Below are 19,921 nucleotides of genomic sequence, written 5' to 3'. Positions count from 1 at the left end.
TTTCACGAGCAAAATAATTAGTCATGACTGAGCAAATCCACCCTGAGACTTTCTTAAAAACACAGATTTGGAGAGCAAGGGTTTCATATGTAATGAACTGAAGACACCATTCCTGTCAACTTGTGTGACAAATCCAGTTTTAAAGGAATTTCACTTGGGTATTTCTATTTCTGCTGCTTCATATTTCTACTTCACTACATTTTAGATATAAATGTTGTGATGTTTCATAAACTACATTTATTCAACAGCTTTAATCATTACCTACATTGTGTGTTTGCATTTTACAACAAACTAAAAGGCGAAAATACAGTTGTTTACCTGGTTAACATGATCATAAGGCGTTTTTGTATCATGAGGAAAACACAGCTGAGCATTTCTACTATGAAACTGTTTTAAAAACATAGATTCAAGGGTTTTGTCATGAATTTAAGAAACAAACTACGCCAACTTGCATTACATTTTTATGAAATTTCAGGTATTTTTTATTGGAATAAGCCACATTTCTCTTTTCAGTTGGTAAAAATAATTCAAAAAACATCACCATTGTCTTTTGTTCATGTTACTGTTTCACAAATTCTATATATTTTACAGCCTCTAATATTATGTATTGTGTATGTTTGCATCGTATAACAAACTTAACAGCACCTTTGGATGCAAGTCCAGATTTTTACCATGTCGAGGAGGAGTTTATATATTTATTAATATAAGTTAGAAGATGCATCATGAGCAGCATATGTAACAAACTTAAGAAACCAATCCTGTCAACTTGCACTGCAAATCAAATTTTCAAGTAAATTCAGTACATTTTTTTGGGAATGAGCCAAATTTCTTTGTTTAATTGTTAAAAACAACATAAAAACACACATAACCAGTCTTTCATGTTCACAGTTTGGTAAGGTGGAGATGTAGGAGGAGAAGATGGAGAAGAAAACTCTAATCCTCTTTACTCTGAGCTGGAGCCAATCTAGCTATATTACCCTATCTGCCTGTGCCCCCTATGGACTTCTGGAGCTGATATCCCATTCGATACGCTGTATACACAGCTGTCTGAGTGCCAGAGGGGAGTGGTTGTCATTGCGCTCACCTTTCCCAGTTATTACATGCTCAGTGGTAGAAATCTCATTCCTCAACGGCACTTTCTCTTTCCGTCTGTCTCTAAGTTCTCTGACGGTGACTGTCTCCTCACATCTCCTTCCCTATGCCACTCCATTCAAAAGGCTTCTCCCTGATAATACTTCAATGTCAAATCCAGTCAGAAGGCTGTAATTCTCAGAGGGCTGTGTCTTTGGCAGGCAGCAGTGCTGGAGGAGCTCCCTGCATATGTGAGATAATGCTGCATCTGACTGCTGGGAACTTCAGTGTTCCACCAAAGCGGACGACGATGTCCCCCGTGAATAACGCGAGGTGGTATAAGTGGGACATTAAAGCAGCATACATGTGCAGGATCGTCCATGAAGCGTGTTTACACACTACCAGACACTGTCAGGAGTTTGTGCGACAAGTGTCTACATTTGTCTCACGTAAGTACCTGCGTCATTACTCACAAAGACGCCTTTGGGGGGAGAAAAACAGAGAGTTTGGCCACAAAGGGACAATGCAAGCTTTTGACTGGTAGCCATGGCAACAGAGGAAAGGCAGATAAAGGGCTGCCAAGGAAAAGCCACGTTTAGATTACGGCGTAAAACACTTCCATTTAATCTTAAACGGCTGTCGTTCGCAGTCTCTGCCGCGATAACGTGGAGGTGATGCAGAGGAATAAGAATGATGGTGGGATGAGTCATTACAAGTTGGCTAGAAAATAGTAACAGGTATGTGTTTCTGTGAGGCAGAGGGAACAGAGCGACAACGTGTTTTGCCAAGTGCTAAAGGGCAAGTCGATATGTTGCTGTATATGAGAAAAAAGAGACGGAGAGAGGGGGAAAAAAGTGGTGAATTCAAATAAATGAACTAACAAATAGAGAGGTGACAAATTAAAGGAACAACCTGAAACATTGACTCCTACAGTGACGGAGTCTGGTGTCCTGTGATGCTGTGGGGGTTCTGTGTCTGCATCATACTTGCCTGTGATGAAACCCTTCTATCCTGATGAAAACAGTCTCTTCAACGATGACATTGTTAGACAAACACTGATAGGACACGAGGGGTCACTTTGTGGTTTCATTAAAATGGATGTAAATCATATGTCAAAGCTTTTACAGTTACCAACACAATTAACTATCTATGGGAGATTTTAGATCAAAATGTTCATCCAAACACCAAATGAGGGACTGTCTTTCAGAAAAATAGTGTTCAAAGAGTACTGAAGCTGTTCCGGTGGTGGTCCAAGAGCTTACTAAGACATTTCATGTCGGGTTTTACTTTAATTTGCCATCCTGTCTGCACATACATGTGTAAATGTGCAATAAGCTGTGGCGGCTTTTTGCCTCTTTAATGTAAACCAATCAGCCACAACATTAAAATTAGGGAGGCTGTGAAGGAAGTTGCAGCTCTATTGCATTTGGGGTCAGAATTTGTATGTGAATGAATGAACAAGAAACATTTTGAGCACCACTAAGGTTGAAAAGTGTTATGTATAAGTGCCTACCATTGAATTATACATAACTTTAAGCCTTAATACATTTTAAATGGGCGACTTATTATCAGATACACCTGCAGTATAAGTGTCATAAAGAGGAAGATAAGCTATAGAGACAAAAACTGTTTTCTGTGCCAGGTTGCAAACATGTTTATTTTTGTTGTAAAGTTGGACATTTTAACATGGAAGTCTGTGGGGACTGATTCACTTGTAGAGGCAGCCTCAAGTGGGCATTTGAGGAACTGCCTCATCTTGCTGCTGTTTGAGTGGAACATTGAATTGTAACACAATAAACACCACTACACACTTGACCTATCAGTGATTCTGCTGTTGTGGCTGATAAGTGTAGGTCTTAACGGACAGCAGTGTTCAAGGACACTTCTTTAGTGCACTCAGCTGGAGGTTAACATCCTCGGAGTCCTTCACGGCCGCCCATGTCATCCATAGAAACAGACAGAAAGCGTGCGAGAGTGAATGTGAGCGTGAACACATGCATCGCTCGTCTGTACTCACCTGATATTTCTCCAGAGGTTCTGTCAGTAATGCGTCTCCAAATATTGACCGGCAGTACTCTGCCATCTTAGCCTGCTGCTTCGGTCTGAGAGTCACAACACACAGACACACAATCAGGAATTCTCTACTACATATCAATATTCTTTGTACGCATGTTGCCCCTCAGTATCCCTTTAGAGCCATTGAGGACAAAACAACTAATCAGAATCTTCTCTCCTGCTCTCTAGATGTTGATTTAAAAAAAAAAAACTGGCTGATTAGTGGTGTTGACAGGCTCACTGAAGGAAAAGAGCTCATCAATCAGGTCAACGGCAATCAAAGGCTCTGAGTTAAAACAATGTGCAGACTTACGAGTCTACGTGGTTCTCAAAAGACAGAATGATAGGGAAAGGTGACGTCTTGAAGGCACACTCTGCGATAGCCTCGATCACTTCCTGATGACCAAACAAAGACAGAAAACACTGAATATGACAACCACAATTCACATCGAATAAACACACATTTGGCAGAATATTTATATTATTATCAAGACAATATAAAAGACATTAGACACTAATTTGGTTTATGCAGTAGAGTCACACAGAACCCTTTTGAATACCAGACGGGTTCCATATCTATCTTCAATGTTATGACTCCCTGCCATTCCTAAAATTCCTGAGAGCCCCAGTCAAAGAAACTGACAAATCTGTTGAAATGAAGAAGTGCAGGGGAAGGAAATAACCACTGGAGATGTCACAAGAGCTGATGCTTCAGTGCCAAGTAGATACCGAAACTTAGAAAATTTGATGATACTTGTTTTGTAAGATGCCAAAGTTACTGCGAGCACTGCAGCTGTCACAGGTGTCCTTGTAGAGGCTGCAATTTTTCATGTGAGTTGGCAAATACAGGTGCAGCAACGGATCTGCCGAGACTTTTGGGGGAAAAAACACACCTCAGAAGTCAAGTATGGTATTACAGCATCATTCTAGTATCAGCAAAACTAGTGGGAACTAAGTGAAAACTTGAGATTAGGACAGCCCAAAGATGGATTGCAGTATCCCAGCTAAGAGTGGGTTTTTGAAGTATCCTGTTTTTGTGTTTGCGTATTTAACCAGCATATCCTGTTTATATATATCTCATGCCACATGTGCACATTTAAAACTGCACTTAGTCTTTATTATATCTTTATTTTTAGCTTCATTGTGCTTTTGTAATTCTTCTCTTGCTTCCATTGAGCTGCTGTAACATGTAAACTTCCCTGGTGAGGAACAAATGTAATTTCTTTTATCCTGATTTCAGAAATCTAAAATAATGAAAACCCCAGTTATCAAAGACACTTGGACACTGTATATTGTATACATCTAACCGCTGTCAACTGGATATATCACCAGAACCGATATTTTGGTCTGAAGTCGATACCAAAATTCTGAAACGTGACAGTACTAATTTTCTGCAAGATACAGAAAGTACAGCTGTTGATTTCCACAGAGTAGCATCAACAACTGTAGGAGAAGCAACAAGTCCTGCAACAAGTGTGAAAAGAACACCTCAAAACTCATGTGTTTGATTGGATGACTAAATACACATCTACTACTGGTGTTGTCATATTTAGGACAAAGAGAGAAAAGACTTCACCACAAAACATAAACTGATGTGAGCAAATCAAAGAAACATCCGGATCTGTACACAGACCTGAAGCTGAAAGTGTTCCAGCTGTTATTTTGTATCACCAACATGTTTCCTCATTCTTCACAGCCTGGAATGGCACTTTGGTGAACTGTGACAGCCACATTTGTCGTAACAAAGATCCACACAAACGCAGCAACAACTCATAATGTGAAACTTGTCAGAGGCTCAGAAAACAAAACAAAAACTCAGATCAAAAGTCCTCACGATGAAAGTGGATGAGTGAGTTTGATAATGCAGCATTGGCTGTTGTAAATACTTGAAGGCTAACTCACAGTTGACATTTATTCCAACTAACTCAATTATTATTTGCATCCATTTTTCTCATATCAGGCAGCTGGGTATTGCAGTAAGCCACCATAAAGAACTTTTTATTATCTGACACAATATTGTTTTCAATATCAGTGTTGTCTTTTTTTTAATACTTGGACTAAAACCAAATAAAAAATCAAAATAGATTGGTTAATTTTTTGTTTTGTATTTGTAATTGTGGAATTTTAGCGGTATTGGCGTCAACTTACACATTTGTGTGACTGTGACATCTCTAATAGCATCAATCATTGCATCTTAGTCATGTTTTCTTACTGAATTGTATTATCCTATTTCCTTGTGTGCTTACATCATCTGTGCAGGGAGTCAACATAATTATCAACAATGTGGAAGAAAATCTCGTAATATCTGTCAGAGAAAAAGCTTTTTTCTCAGTCATTCCACAAGTTTGAGTGTGCGTCTGTTTACGGAAATGAGAGCTGAGCGATGGGATGGCGTCGCTGCTCGGCTCTGGTGAAGACGGTTCAACATCTGATATCAGATTTCTAAGCCGCTGATTGACTCAGTTACAGAATCATTAACAACAGTGTCAGCTCAGCTAATGCCTTCATTTCCATTTGCTCCATCTCCTCCAATAAAAATCTTTGTGTGTAACTCAACCCTCTCCATCTGTAGCTCTCTTTCACAACTCTTCTCTTTTTGAATTTCACTCTCACACTAATTCCATTAGGCTCCTTCTTCTTCTTCTGTTACTTTCATTAGATCTAAATTTCCTCCATCAATCAATTCGCCCATCTCTTTCTTCTTTTCTCCTGACACCCACTCTGCCCTTACATTTCCATGCCCTCCTCCCCCAATAAAAGCATTTTTTTGTCTTCTTATCTTCTGAGGCTTCAATTAATCGCCCCTCGGCGCCTCTCTTTAGGGCTATTCAGTGCGTCCCCGTCCCTTACGATTTGCCATCTGCTGCGTGCGTGCCCCACTTTCGGTTTTTCTCACGTCTCCTCCAGCTCTGCTTTTCCTCATACTTTTATCTTTATCTATATTTGCCGGCTTCTCTGCCTGCGCGTTTCAGTCCCTGCTTTATGTACTGATAGTGCAGTTAGAACAGAAAAGATTTCCATGAAATCAGTGCACGTAGATGAATGCATGTAATGTGCATTCAAAACCTAATAATTGTTTTTTTCTCTATGTTGAATTTAATAATAGCAGTTCAGTCCAGTATTGCCTTGCATGAGTCATATTGCCAATCTAAGCATGAGGAGAATGGCATGGCAGGCATGTAATTCAGTGAACTGTTATCTCCCTGATAACAGCTACAGTGGCCTAACCCCAACCTCCAGGCTGAAGCCGAAACACTAAACCCTCAGAGACTCAGCTGACATCACAGCTGTACTGTTTGAGTTTATGAAGGCTTGAAATGGTGCAAAAAACAGGACTGAAACTCACTATCATGACAGCACATGTCGCTTGGAAACAACACATCACAACAAAGTAAAATTAATTTGGACTCCACAAGTTTGTCAGCTGCTTTATCGGTTCATACCTGTAGACGACATTACAATAAAATGTCATACGGAAATGTCAGGAAAGCCATGAACATCTATAAATGCGTGTTTGAGTAAAAATACAAGCAGATATGATAACTCCAACAGACAGATGTTGTCATTTACAGATAAATTTAGAGTAGCATTGTTCCCTGCACCATCTACGTTTAGTATATAAAAGTGAAGCAAGCATGGAAATGCATTAAACCAGCTGTGTCTCCTCTGGTTGCGAAAAGAAAGAGGAAAGACGTCAGATTACGAAATTTTTTTGAATTATTTTTCTGTCACTTATGGATATACCTCTGGTTATAGATTGGGATTTAAATAGTAAAGGCTTAAATTCAGATTAAACTACTTCTTGTGCTGCACTGTTCTGCTGTTTTGTTGAATATTGGGGGATAAATCGAAAGTAAAGCCAACCTGCATTCTCTCTAATAGCCAGCAGGGGGTGACTCCTCTGGTTGCAAAGAGAAGTCTCATTGTATAGAAGTCTATGAGAATATGAGCTTACTTTTCATTCGGTTTATTACCTCAGTAAACCTTTTCCTAATACGTTTAAGGTTTCCCTTGCTAGTTCATGGTCTTTGTCAGTACAGCATGATGTTCGTTTTGTAAATTATGGTCCCATGTAGAGGACAATAAATGATAAAGCAGTTAATGTTTTACGACTGTGCTACCTTGTTTTTCACTTTTCACATATGGTTTTAAAGAACACGATGTTGGTGGCCAAATTTTAAACTTGATGATTCATAATGATAGTCCACAAACCAGTGGGTGATGGCATGGTGACATCATCCAGTTTGTATATATACAGTTTGTGTACATGTTTTCAGGGGCAGGGCAACCACATATAAAATGCAATAAACTGTTTGCTAGTCACTCAGAAAAGTCTGCAGAAATGTGCACTCAGAAAGGGAATTGAACAGTCACCATCAGACCCCTTTATGCCGGTGATAATTTGGCAGTGAGACAAACCTAAACTGTAAATTAGCGTCTCAAAGTCCACGAGTCTGTGAGTGTGGAGATTGTTATTGTGCTGATGTTTACTGTTCTCGTCATACTTGTCAAGCGTAATTAAGTTACAGGAAACACAATGTGTTTGCTCAGCATTAAAAATACATCTGCAAACAAGTCATTCCCTACATTTTTTTTGCCAGCGGATCCTTCATAATGTTTGCAAAAAACAGTCGAACAAGAGGGAGCAGCTGAGGTTAACTGTTGTACGAAGAGGTTCAGACAAATCCTGACTGTTCGCTGCTGCATTTCCAATTAGTGTTGCTCCTTTATTAAAATGATGTGAGATTGTTTGTATAAACGAATACACATCTCTGTTGTATTTCTAACAAATTAGCTGCCAAGAAGTGGTTGTTGTTGTATTAGAGAACAGTTTAGTCACCACCACTAACCACATCTGTCTCCAGATCAGCCAAGTCTGAAATCTTTCTGATGAATATTAAGGTAAAAGCAGCAAACACAACTACCCACCAACAACAGGAAGGCAGCACTGAATAAACACACATTGAAGCAGTTCAGTATTTCTTACAAAATTTGCTGTACAGCCTTAAATCCTTGCACATGGGTGAAAAAGTGTATGTTTGAATAAGCAGATGTTTTTATAGGTGGCTGACAATGCACTCACATGCGACCTAAAAGTGTGCAACTGGGGGAAAATGATGTTTAGCAAACACATTATTAGAAATGAAAATTTAACATCTGAACAAAAACATTGTTTATTAGACTCAAACTGTAAAATCTACAAAAAAAGAAAGTCAGACTTTCATCTATCCAACAATCATTAATCAAAATATGTGTTCTGCTTTTCCACTGAGAAAATTAACCAAATGTAAGCGTAAAATTGCGATGTTTAATCAAAATGTCTTTTTAACATTTCTTTTAGACTTTGTGAGCTTGTGTTGTCAGTGTGTTTTTATGTGTTGTATTTTTATTGTTGGAACCTGTCAAAGAAGAATTTCTGTCCCCATTAGGGACAGACAAAGTTTAGCTGTCTGTCTCTTCGAGATACCTCATATCAAAATTTATCAAAAATAAACCCTTCACACCAGAGTCTGTAAAAAAAAAAATATATATATATATATATATATATATATATAATTTGTGTTCCTCAATACAAATGTAAAGCTGTGACTGACTCAGGTATGACCAAAAGTCCCAAAAATTCTGTTGCACTGCAGGCAGTGTTCACATGCAGCAGATAGTGTGGATAAAAATAAAAATATGAATAGCAAAATATACAGAGCATGTGGACCCACCATTCTTTTTTAAGTATTGTTAACCTCTGTGAAAATATTGGACATGTTGATCCCAGGTTTTTCCTAATTTCCCAAAAACAAACAAACAATAAAAATAATCAAGTTTTGTTGTTTTCTGCTTACGATTTATAGCATTCCAACTGTGTCATATGGTTTGTGTTATTCCTAGTTGTAGACATTGTTGTGCTGCTTCTATAGAGGTGAAAAAGGTGAAAAATGAGACCAAAGTAGGTGAAAATGTGACAGGAACAAAAACACCTTTGGGTTCAGAGGGAAGCATTTCAAACAGTGCATTTGTGCGATGAGTCTTCGGATGCACTTTTTCTTTTTAACTGGTTGAATTTGGGTTGTTGGCTCAACCCAATTCAACTTTATTTGATGCTGGGGATGGATCATGTGCACAGAATGTGGCTTCTACCAACTGTCAGCAGGGTATACTGACCCGAATCCTCCCCTCTGTGTCTACACACAAAGACATTAAAGTGAATCTTTACAGGCTCCCCAATCCCCCACCCCTGCACTGCCGCCGGCCAGCTCTCCTTCTGTTACCTTGAAGGAGATTTCAGTTGTCATGGTGAAGCCATGAGTGATGACGGGCTCTTCTTCGGTGGTGCGACCCTTCCAGCAGTCCAGTTCGATGCAGCGGCACCCGGACAGGAGGACCTGCTTGTACATCTCCACTGAAGAGTTGCCTGCAAGCTGACCGGCTGCAAAAAACAAATTCAGGTAACTGCAGCACTGATTCCCCAAAAAGCACCACAGAAGCACTTCCTCCCACTTCTCAGGAGCTCATTAACTGCATTAGTCGCTCAAGTAAAAACAATACAATTGTCATTATCTGAAAAAAAAGGCAAATCCCATCACCTTGTCACCATTAGCGAAGCAATTATGTCTTCACATTAGTGCTTTCAAGCCACAAGAGTGGAACTGTGTCAAAGTGAGAGGCAGATCTGTGTTCTCACTTCAGGTGGCATCATTAATTTACACCGTTTATTTTCTTTTATTCCTTTCTGCTTCACTCCTTTTTCTGCTTTTGACTGACACTCTGATTGAATCCATTTACACTTTCTTTTCTAAAGGAGTTCACGTGTCGTACTCTGAAAGAAACCCAGCTTTAATTTACATGGGATCGATAGGATGAATGCATCAGCATGAATGAATGACATGCACCGCCAGGTCATTTTATGCGGATTCTTGTTATTAGGTTGTAAAAGGGACAGAAAAGCCTTTTACATTGCCAGCATAATATTTGTCACTGTGAAAATGTGTGAAGAAAAATGCTGCTCGTGAGGAGAAAATCAAGGACCTCTTGTTTGTTTTTCTCATTTCGCAGGCTATGAGGCCGGGGCTATTACAAAAATTCCATTTTTTCCCATCACTGGAGAAATCTGATCCACTCGAAAGATTCAATGCTCTCGGCTCCCCCCAGAATAGATTTGAATAGATGAATTCTAATATCCACTGAAGAGAAAATGGCCCCTGTATTGTGTCTGCCATGCAGTTACTGTGACTACCAGTCCAAAGAAATATTTAAATCATGAATATCAATGAATTGAGTCTCATGGCACGACTTGATTGGATAAAACTCTCGAGAGGCAACGTGGGAAACGGAGGCTGACGTGCACCGGCGCGTTTGATTGACCGACCCGTGTGAGGTTTGAAGCCGAGTGTATTCACTTGTGCGACCGTAATTGTGCTTTTAAATGAACGACTGATCTGCTCATTTGCAGAAGGATAAAGGATGCGCCTGTGCAATCAGTCGGGAGTTAAAATCCACTTGAGTGTGTGAGATGCACACAGCTACTTACTGCACATGTAAAGTAGTTTTTTTGTGCGTACCTGTGAGGTATGTGTTGTGTGAGGAATTGATGAAGTAGTGGGAGAGGGGAAAGGTCATGTCTTCACTCTGGTCCAGCTTCTCAGGGGGGATGATGCTGTTCTCTTCCCCGTTCAGGTACCTGGCGAAGCCTTCCACCGAGATCTGACCTGCATGAACATAAACAGTCACAATATTAACTTTGACAACCTTGAATTTAATCCAGACACGAACTCAAACTCTAAATCAACACTGTAATAGATACAAATAAAATGAAATTCATAGTAATTTCATGGAATTTTCCTTTCAATTTTAGAGAATTTTTTTTCAAATACACAAAAGTATCAATAAAATTACAAAAAACACACTTATCTTACATGTCTAAAGAAAACTAACCCAAAACTAACTGTGAATAACCTTTATTTTAAATTTTCCAATTTTAAATATTTTGAAACAAAACACATGTACAAATTCATCATAATTTCACAAATATTCCCCTTTTTCTGTTTAATTCAAGTTTAATATTGTAAACAAATGTCAACATTTTTAGAATAAGTAACAATAAAATTCATAAATATAATGTATATCCTTGCTTTACCATTAAATACTCATGATCTGATATAAAATTAAGGCTTGAAAATGCATTTTAAAAGTAGAAAATTACTGTATTTTTATTGGATGGTTATTTTCTGTTATGTTACAGTATTTTTGTGTCCTAGTTGCCAGAATATTAAAGATTTTATTTAAATAAAGTTTTCTCTAGTGTATGAAAAAGACTGGTACAAACAATGACTTGATCTGACATTAAGAATTGTTTGAAGAACCCATATTGTGCACATTTATAGATTTAGAATAACATTTTTTGGGGTCTACTAGATTATGTTTACCTGCTTTCATGTTCAAAAACACATATTTCCTCATACTGTACATGGCTGTAGCACCTCCCTTAGCTTATTTCTAAAATGCTGCATTTGTTGCTTCTTTCTCTTCAAGACCTCCCTCCCGAGATTAATTTAAATCAAACTAAATGTATTAACACCAGCACAAAACAATGAAAAACCAGCAATAAAAACACTGTGCGCGGTGAATGGATGTGTGTCATGTGTGCTGTGGAGGTGTTTAAGGTGCAAACACAAAACAAGAGTGATGTCAGGTGAGACAGTGAACACATATGTTGGCCTATACAGCTTTGAAGGCTCAGGCGAGCTGCGTTAGCTGACAACTCTCAGCCATTAGCTCACTCAGCCAGACTAAAGCCTTATGCCCGCAAGACTAATATCACCTTGGGGACCTCATGTGATTTATAAATTACCTCCTTCACATTGCGCACATATGAGACAAACGAAGTGTGTGTTTTACTTGAATTAGCTGACATTATGTGTGGATATGATGTTAATAGGCAGATGACAATGACTGCCATCGTTCTTCCAGATTTTGTCCTCCTGATGAGTTTGAGCTCTCTGTGGATGAATCTCCAGGGTGTATAGTTACAGGAGACTCCTTAATTTGCCCCCGAGAATGCTCCAAACTTTGATTTCTAATTGTCAATGCAACCTCTGGGATTTTCAAGAAAGAAAGAGGTGTAAAAATGAAAAAAAAATTGCCCCCCCAAAAAAAATAAAATCACAAAACCTCTCCAAAATATAGTAGCTAAATTGCGGAGGAAATTTTGATTTACAAATTAAAGAGATGGTAGATTTGCAGAAAACTAAGATCACAAACGACCACTGAAATTATTACAAATCACTGAAGGTCACCATATTTTAGTACTGCAGTGCTAAAAGGACTTATTACCACATTCAAAGACAGACAAAATACAAACATAACAACACAACAAAGGGAAGAAATAAAACCCACAAAGCAGAATATGGTTTTTTAAAGTCTCCAAAGCACAATTCAGACCCTTTTTTCAGCCTCAGAGTTCTATTGGCATCCAAACCTACTAAAATACACATTAAATAGCCACACCACTGCTCAGGTCGATAGGCTCCTTCACTATGATGACCGTGTAGTTTTAAACCAAAAACGTATTAATCCACGGCTGGAACTAGTCCCCAGCATTCTCAAGATTCTTCATCTTCAGTAGAAATAAACGGGCGCTGCAACAGACAGGATAAGGAAGTCAAAGTATAGCCAGATGGACGAACATATTGTTGGTTTTGATCTTTTCGTGGGATTTGTTGACAACTTCGAGCATACTGAGCGTGATGCATGACATATGGCAGCGTATGTGCAACTGGTTCTGAGACTGCTTCCTCCTTTTGCAATGTCTAGCAAGAAATGCAAAAGCGCATATTTAAGTGTTTGTCTGTGCATGTGTACTGCAGGTGTATTCAAATAAGCAGCTGTAAGACTGGCTAAATTACAGAAAATGTTTAAAAGAACTGATTAATGCCACTTTGAGACTGCATTAGTGGCTGTGTTTAGCGGGAATTCATTGTTTGCTGAAAGCTTTCACGGCTAATCCTAAAAGCCTGTGCCTTAGTGTTTTAATTTCTCACATTTTACTGTAGGTGTGAGCCTTAATTATTAAAAATCCATGCTGAAAAAAGCTCCTTTGTTCAGCAGGTAGATTAAAATTTGAGTGCTTTTCTACATTGCCGTGCTCCAGTAGATTCAACCAGCAGTGCTCCCGTCTATCACAAGCGATACAGTGATCTGATAGACTCGAACCGCCCTTGAAGTTTCCTTGTTTTGATTGTTTGTCAGGGTCAATCATGTTAAGCTTTGCCTTTTCACTGTCATCGCTGAGCTCATGTCCTCAGTGAACGTGCCTGAGAAAGCAAATAACACTGAATAAATAAGTAATAAGCAGCCGCACACCTCCAACCATCTACACAGCATTATTATTATTATTTCCATTTCCATCACACCTGCGTAGATTAAATTTTGAAAAGCGAGCGCTCTAAACCAAAACGCCTCATCCTTCCCACCTACACACACACTCACTTGACGTCGCACTAAATATGCTAAGCGATGCAAGCTTGACGGCTGCAGCAGGTCCCTCCGGCCACTTTATGCTAATTAATGCGGTGCCGCCCTCTGCAGAGTTGCTGGACTAATTAACGCTGGCTGCTGTCTGTGACATCTGAGCTCAGTCACACTCAGCGTCTTACTCCCTGCTGACTGCCAGGACCTTCTGCCAGGATGAAGCCTAACCTCTGTGAGGCTCAAACAGAGACAGAGTTTCACCGGCTCTCAAGACATTTGTAGGTCAAACGGGGAGAAACGGTGTTAACATAGCTGGGATTATAGGGGGGTCTGACTCACACCCTACAGGTGGTGTTCTAAAGGTGAAAGAAGCGAAACACTGCAAAGACGCTGCACTCAAGTCAAATGGAATGGAAGTGTTCTGATTTAAAAGGTCCCACATTGTGTCCCTTTACAGCAAATTAATTAAGCCTCATATGTGGCCAGAATGGGTCTTTATTTACTCAAAATGCCACAAAGATGGTTCATTTTCTCACAACTGAATATGTCCTGGTTAAATAACTTCATAATAATATTAAAACATATAAAATTGAATATAATAAATCAAACAAATGAATTATTATAAAATATTTTAGATTATTATTGCATTATTTTATCTATCCATTATTTATTCTTTGATCTTAACATAATTACAATAAAATATTAAGCTATACTATTTAACACTAATAGTGGAAAAATGAATTAACATTATTAAATATTTCAGATGATTATTGCATTAATTTATTTTGTTATCATATGTTTTGTTTTTTTTAAAGTCACCATTTCATACTCATTTCATTGTTTGACAACAGAAGGAGAAATCTTTAAATGAGAACAGCTTTATTGGGAATTTGGCTGTGCAAAAATGGAGCACAACGGGCGACATGGAAACACAGAACTAAACAGTCCCCGTTTATTGGTCTCAAATTAAAGCTTCCACCATCTCTTACCGACAGCCAGCTTTACATTTTCCACAAAGCTCTAACCTGTGGACATACAATCAAAGCTAATGGTAACGTAGCTGTTAGTAATTCACCAGATGTTCAGTTCCTCAGATGCTAAGAGTGCATTAAATCTCTTGTGCTCACTCTTGCAGCCAACAGCAGAAGATTTGGTTTGCATGAGGTTGAGACGGTTCAGATTTAGCCAAAGCAGCTCTTTAGAATAAATAAACCTGACAGACTGAGAGGCAGCTGCTCATTCTGAAAGGTTCAGGTGGGACCAGCAAGGAGTAGGACGATACAAATTTCAGTTAGACAACGAGAGGCTCATCAATTCAAAGGTAGCAACTCAGTAAAATTCTTACAAAACTGGGAGGATATCTAATTATAGGGAGGCTTGAGGATCTCTGCTGTGTATCTCTAGGTTCAAAGCAACACGCAAGAATGGATTTTCATCATATAAAACACAAAATGTTAGCATATAATACAAAAGTGCACACTAACTGATAATATCTGACAGAGAGTCTCCTCTCTACACTCACTGAAGGTGAATTTGTGATAATATTTCAACCATCCACTCCGGATTTATGACACTTTGAGTGTCTCGTTTAATTTAGCATTTTCTTCATCTGCCTTCAAACAATGTCAGAGCATTTGAGCGAGCGCAGACTCTAGCAGTCAAAGACGATGACTGAGCTCTGAGGAGATGAATGAAAGGCGTAATATTCGGCACAGAAAGCCAAAATATGACAGTGAGCAGATAAGAATGAAAATGCATGTTTCCACGCTCCGCTTCATGAATTATACACGCGATTTTGGAGCATTTCCAGTGGAAGTATATGCATGCATGCAAACTCACTGTACATGAACACTTGTGATGCTTTATAGTGCAATCTTTTAAGTGCTCAGAAGGCAAAATCTAAAAATGGCACCCTGATTTCATGAACATATATGCACAAGTGTCCTTGAGAGAGGAAAAACCATGTGTGTGCATGTATCTGAATGTGCGTGTGGAGGTAGCATGCAGGGCTCTGGACCCCTCCGCAGAGCAGATGGCAGCACTTCCTCCGGCTAGATAAATACTTCACATGGGGAAATCTGTCACCGGGACAGGGAAGGGCATGCTTCCAGAGAGCCGGGGACAGGATGAGCACACAACATCACAGTGGGAGCTGCATCGCTGTGATCAGAGTCAAACACCGAGCAGTCAAAATGGATGTGCGAGCGTGGCTTAAAAAATGATTTCGACTCATTTCGCCACTTTCCTCAGCAGAGATTGTTAAATGATGCTCCGTTTGAGCCAGCTAGGCTCAGTTTATTGTGATTGCAAGCAGTAAAAAAAAACATGCACATGCGACTGATGATACAGTGAACAGATGTTATAGCTGAACAGGTACCAGAGATGAGCATTAAAACAAAACAGAAGAATATTCAAAATAGCATCCACGCTAAATAGTTAGGTGTACGAACAGTTGAGTCCTATATGATTCATAAACATGCCAAATGTAGATTTACAGCAAATTCTTATTTGACCAATGTGCTTTTGTGGCTGGAAATTTGACAAAGACAGTAAGACACTGCGTGGGAGATCATGAACAGTTCTTAAAATTGCTAACAAGGTTTCTGTAGGTCTCCACTGGGATTTTGCTCTTCTTTGTGATGATCTCCAGATTTTTGAGGTTGAAGGTTTCCTCACCATCACTCCTCAGTCCCTCCACAGATTCTCAGCAAGATTCAGTTCTATTCTCCAACATCTTTTTATTGTTTTTTATGAACCATTTCTTCACCACTTTGCCTGTATGTCCCACATCATTGTCTTGTTAAAGCTCCAATGCTGTCCAAGGACGAGTGTTTTCCGCAGAATGAACGATGTTTTCCTTCACAATCCTAATGTCATTTTGTCAACGCCGCCTGGCTGATTGGCAGAAAAAACCCAACGAAAGCATCACATTCCCACCAACATGTTTGACTGTGACAGTGGTGTTCATGAGGTTGAATGCTTTCTTTCTCCAAGCCATAGTCACACACTTGTATCCAAACAAACCCATTTCTGTTTCATCCAACCATACTACAGATGACCAAAGGGTTTATTCTTTGTCCAGGTGGACTTTAGTCTGTGTCTGATTGAGATGTTGCTGCTAGAACTGCTCACATTCATCATCATGGTCTTGGTGCTGATCCTTGGATGCTCCTTGGCCTCTCCCATTCTTCCCTCTGCATGGGTCACTTTTGGCTTCCTACCAGGATTTTGATATTTTTCACAGTGTGGCACTCCTTGTACTTTTTGAAAAATATTTTGCACTGTGGCCACTGGATCTTGAAAACACTTGGATATGATTTTATATCTTTGGTTTTAGCCATGGCTTGTATTTGACTAGTAACCAACAAGAGAAAACTGCATCAGTTGTTCTGACTTTACTGGGCTTTGCAAAAGTTCTGTTACACTTGTTGAGACATTCATGAAAATGAACACAAAGATTTTTTGGTGCAATAAGATAAAAGTTTTGGGTGTCCACATTTCTGATTAATATTATCATTAACACATATGTTGAAATCTATGGAAAATAAATAAAATAAAATAAAAACTTATTGCATTTTGCAAGTGTAACATAACTTTTGCAAAGCCCTGGGTATAGTGTTTGAGGATGCCTTAGAATATGGTATTTATGATGGTACAAATGTTGCATTTTCTGGCAGTTTTAGTTAAAGACAAAACAAAAAATAAAACATAGGGAAAGTTCAAATAATCATTAACACATCTCTAACACGGGGTTTTACAGCCTTTTTCCTCTTGTTTCTGCAATTTCCACCGAGAAGAAACCTACAGGTCGAAGAAAAATTCACTATCAATGAAAATTTGACGTGGGTATGAGTAAATTTTGGCTTAACTGCAGGTAGATACCGTGATCTAATAATAAATCATACGACACTGACTGAAGAGCATCTCAGTTTGAGAAACACCTCTAGGGCAGAAGCATTTTACTAGTCATGTGGCGTACTGTGATATTGTTAAACCCAGATGTAGCGTTGATTAGGTAGTTTAATATCGAGGGCCTGCAGCTAATATCCTCCATTTCTTTGAATATCTGTGCACACAGATTTAATCTTGAAGCCCCCAGAGGGGTTCATCAATATTTTCTTCTGAAATTTTTATAGTTAGGAACTAAATTCTCTTCATAGTGCTTTCTGCTCCTAGGCCCCGAAGGAGGAAATAAAGTGACACTGGGTAAACACTGAGCGTGCATAACTCAAGTACACATAAAGGTGGTGCATTCAAAGTTTACCGCAGTGGTTCGGTGCTACATGATGGAAAAATCAACCCAGGGATTTGCCCGACAACAAACAGAACACGGTGTAAAATAAGTCGTCCGTTTTGGCACGCTTATATAACACGCTTTCCAGCAGAGATAAAATTTGAATTGGCATACGCCCCGCCACCTTGTTGCTGATATCTGGAGTGGGATGTTCTCCAGTATTGGCAGCTTTCGGTCCGCTGACACTTCAGACAACATGAAAGCACATCATGTCCAGCAGTGTTGGATCCTCATCCATCTCAGCCCTTAATTGAGTCACTGCTCCCTGTGCTCTAATACCACAACTGAAACTGCTTTTTATTTGTTTTTACACATGTGCAGTTTTGTGAGGTATTGGCTATCTTGTTGCTGTTAATTTTCACCACGCGGTGTATAAAGCAAAATGTTTTTAGTCTTAATGGGCAGACAAAGTGCACATGCCACAATTTACAGTTTCACCTAATATTCAACGCCATGCATTGCTATACTGTACATATCACACATTTGGAACTTGTAATGGAGTAAAAATACTCCATTACAAGTTAACATATATCATATAATATATCATATCAAGTACTGCAGCAAAATTCCTGCTTTGACTGATATATTATTATATGTGCCATCATTAGATTATTAAGTTTAAACTATTTTATATCCAGTTTTATATGCATGGACAGCAGATAAATGTGAGGATCATGCGATTAAAGAGAGAATAAAGACGAAATACATAAATCTGATTCCGTGTTTTTGAATGAATCCCTTTTTGGTGGAGCTGCTTACGATTCACACACATGCAAAATGTGACCTTGACTACACACTACAGACAAAAAAGTTTTAAACCACTGGTGTAATCTTTGATGATATGAGCTTTTAATCTCACCCATTATGAAACCTGCATCGAAAAAAGCAGCCAGATAAATGTAGTGAAGTATTGGCTGTGGAAGGAGATCTGAAGAAATGATTTTTCTTTTTCCGTTGTATACTTTGGAAATCTAGCTTGCTGTTGTACAAATCTGCATTCTCTAATTTTAAGTTTAAACCGTTAGATATATGGTGGGTTACCACTTTACAGTGCAACACATCATCCATCTCACAACACAGAATAACACGTCAAACACTGACATTACAGGAAAGTGTCAAACTGCTACTGATTGCCTTCTGACTGTTTATGGAAAAGTAATAGTCCACCATCCTGCACACATGTTGGTGACAATTATTGCTGGTCACACACTTGCACAGTTTAAATTAAGGCTGTCAAAATGTCCAATTCTTACTGCAAGATTATTGTGGCGAGAACTCACAGTGACAAAGTTTTTGTGATGTTTAGTGTTAAAAATCTATCAAATTCATTTTAATTTAATTCATTGTATGTTTTGTGTCTTTTTTGGCAAATTATTTATCCTCAAAACATGAGTGTAGGAAGGTGAAGAGAGTCTGTAACCAAAACTGTCCTGTATGCTGTTAATATAATATAGTATTGTGAGTATCCTTGTTGATTTTGTAATGTCTGGTTGGTTGTGTCCCCTCGTTTACAGTCTCTATGCTAAGTTAACCAGCTGCTGTCTGTAGTCTTACATTGTATTAAATGGACAGCTATGACAAAAGTGTCAAATTTTTCCATTAGGACCCCACCAAAAGAGAAATAACTACAGCTTTAACCTGCAGTAGTAGAACTTCTTCAGTTACCATAGCAACCTCTACGTGAGATTATTAGACTCTTCCAATAATGAAATATTCGTTGTGTGCACATTTAAGGGTCACATATCTTTAAAAACACATTCGGTGCAAGAGCTAAAAGAAAGCTTTGTGAGTCATTCTCAGACGAGCAGACACAGAAAAAGACTCTGAGTAAAAAGAAAGACTGAGTGTTTAACATATATGAATGAGTTCAACAGCGCTGCACATGTTCACCACTTGCTTTTTGTTCAACACACTCTCTGTCCACTCAAGTACTCTACTCATGAAATCCTTCTCTTGGAAATGAAATGTTGTGGAATAGAATATCCTCTGTTAGGTACAACTTTGGAGCCCCTGGGACATTTTGGTGGCTGTGACATATAT

General features: G+C 38.8%; 1 protein-coding gene across 2 annotated transcripts in view; it reads right to left on the bottom strand.

Annotated features, from left to right (window-relative positions):
- LOC110951382 (1-phosphatidylinositol 4,5-bisphosphate phosphodiesterase beta-1) overlaps positions 1-19,921 on the bottom strand; it is a 187,684-nt gene that overhangs the window by 48,803 nt on the left and 118,960 nt on the right. For both annotated transcript variants that reach the window (XM_051960678.1, XM_051960677.1), the window contains exons 10-13: positions 10,680-10,826; positions 9,390-9,547; positions 3,440-3,522; positions 3,089-3,173 (exon numbers count right to left, since the gene is read on the bottom strand). In XM_051960678.1, the coding sequence (XP_051816638.1) occupies positions 3,089-3,173; positions 3,440-3,522; positions 9,390-9,547; positions 10,680-10,826 (473 nt within the window). The remainder of the gene's footprint in view (positions 1-3,088; positions 3,174-3,439; positions 3,523-9,389; positions 9,548-10,679; positions 10,827-19,921) is intronic.

This window comes from Acanthochromis polyacanthus, chromosome 16, assembly GCF_021347895.1.
Source record: "Acanthochromis polyacanthus isolate Apoly-LR-REF ecotype Palm Island chromosome 16, KAUST_Apoly_ChrSc, whole genome shotgun sequence".
NCBI classification, from domain to species: domain Eukaryota; kingdom Metazoa; phylum Chordata; class Actinopteri; family Pomacentridae; genus Acanthochromis; species Acanthochromis polyacanthus.
Note: the sequence above shows the minus strand (reverse complement) of the source record. Positions and strands in the feature narration are given on the sequence as shown.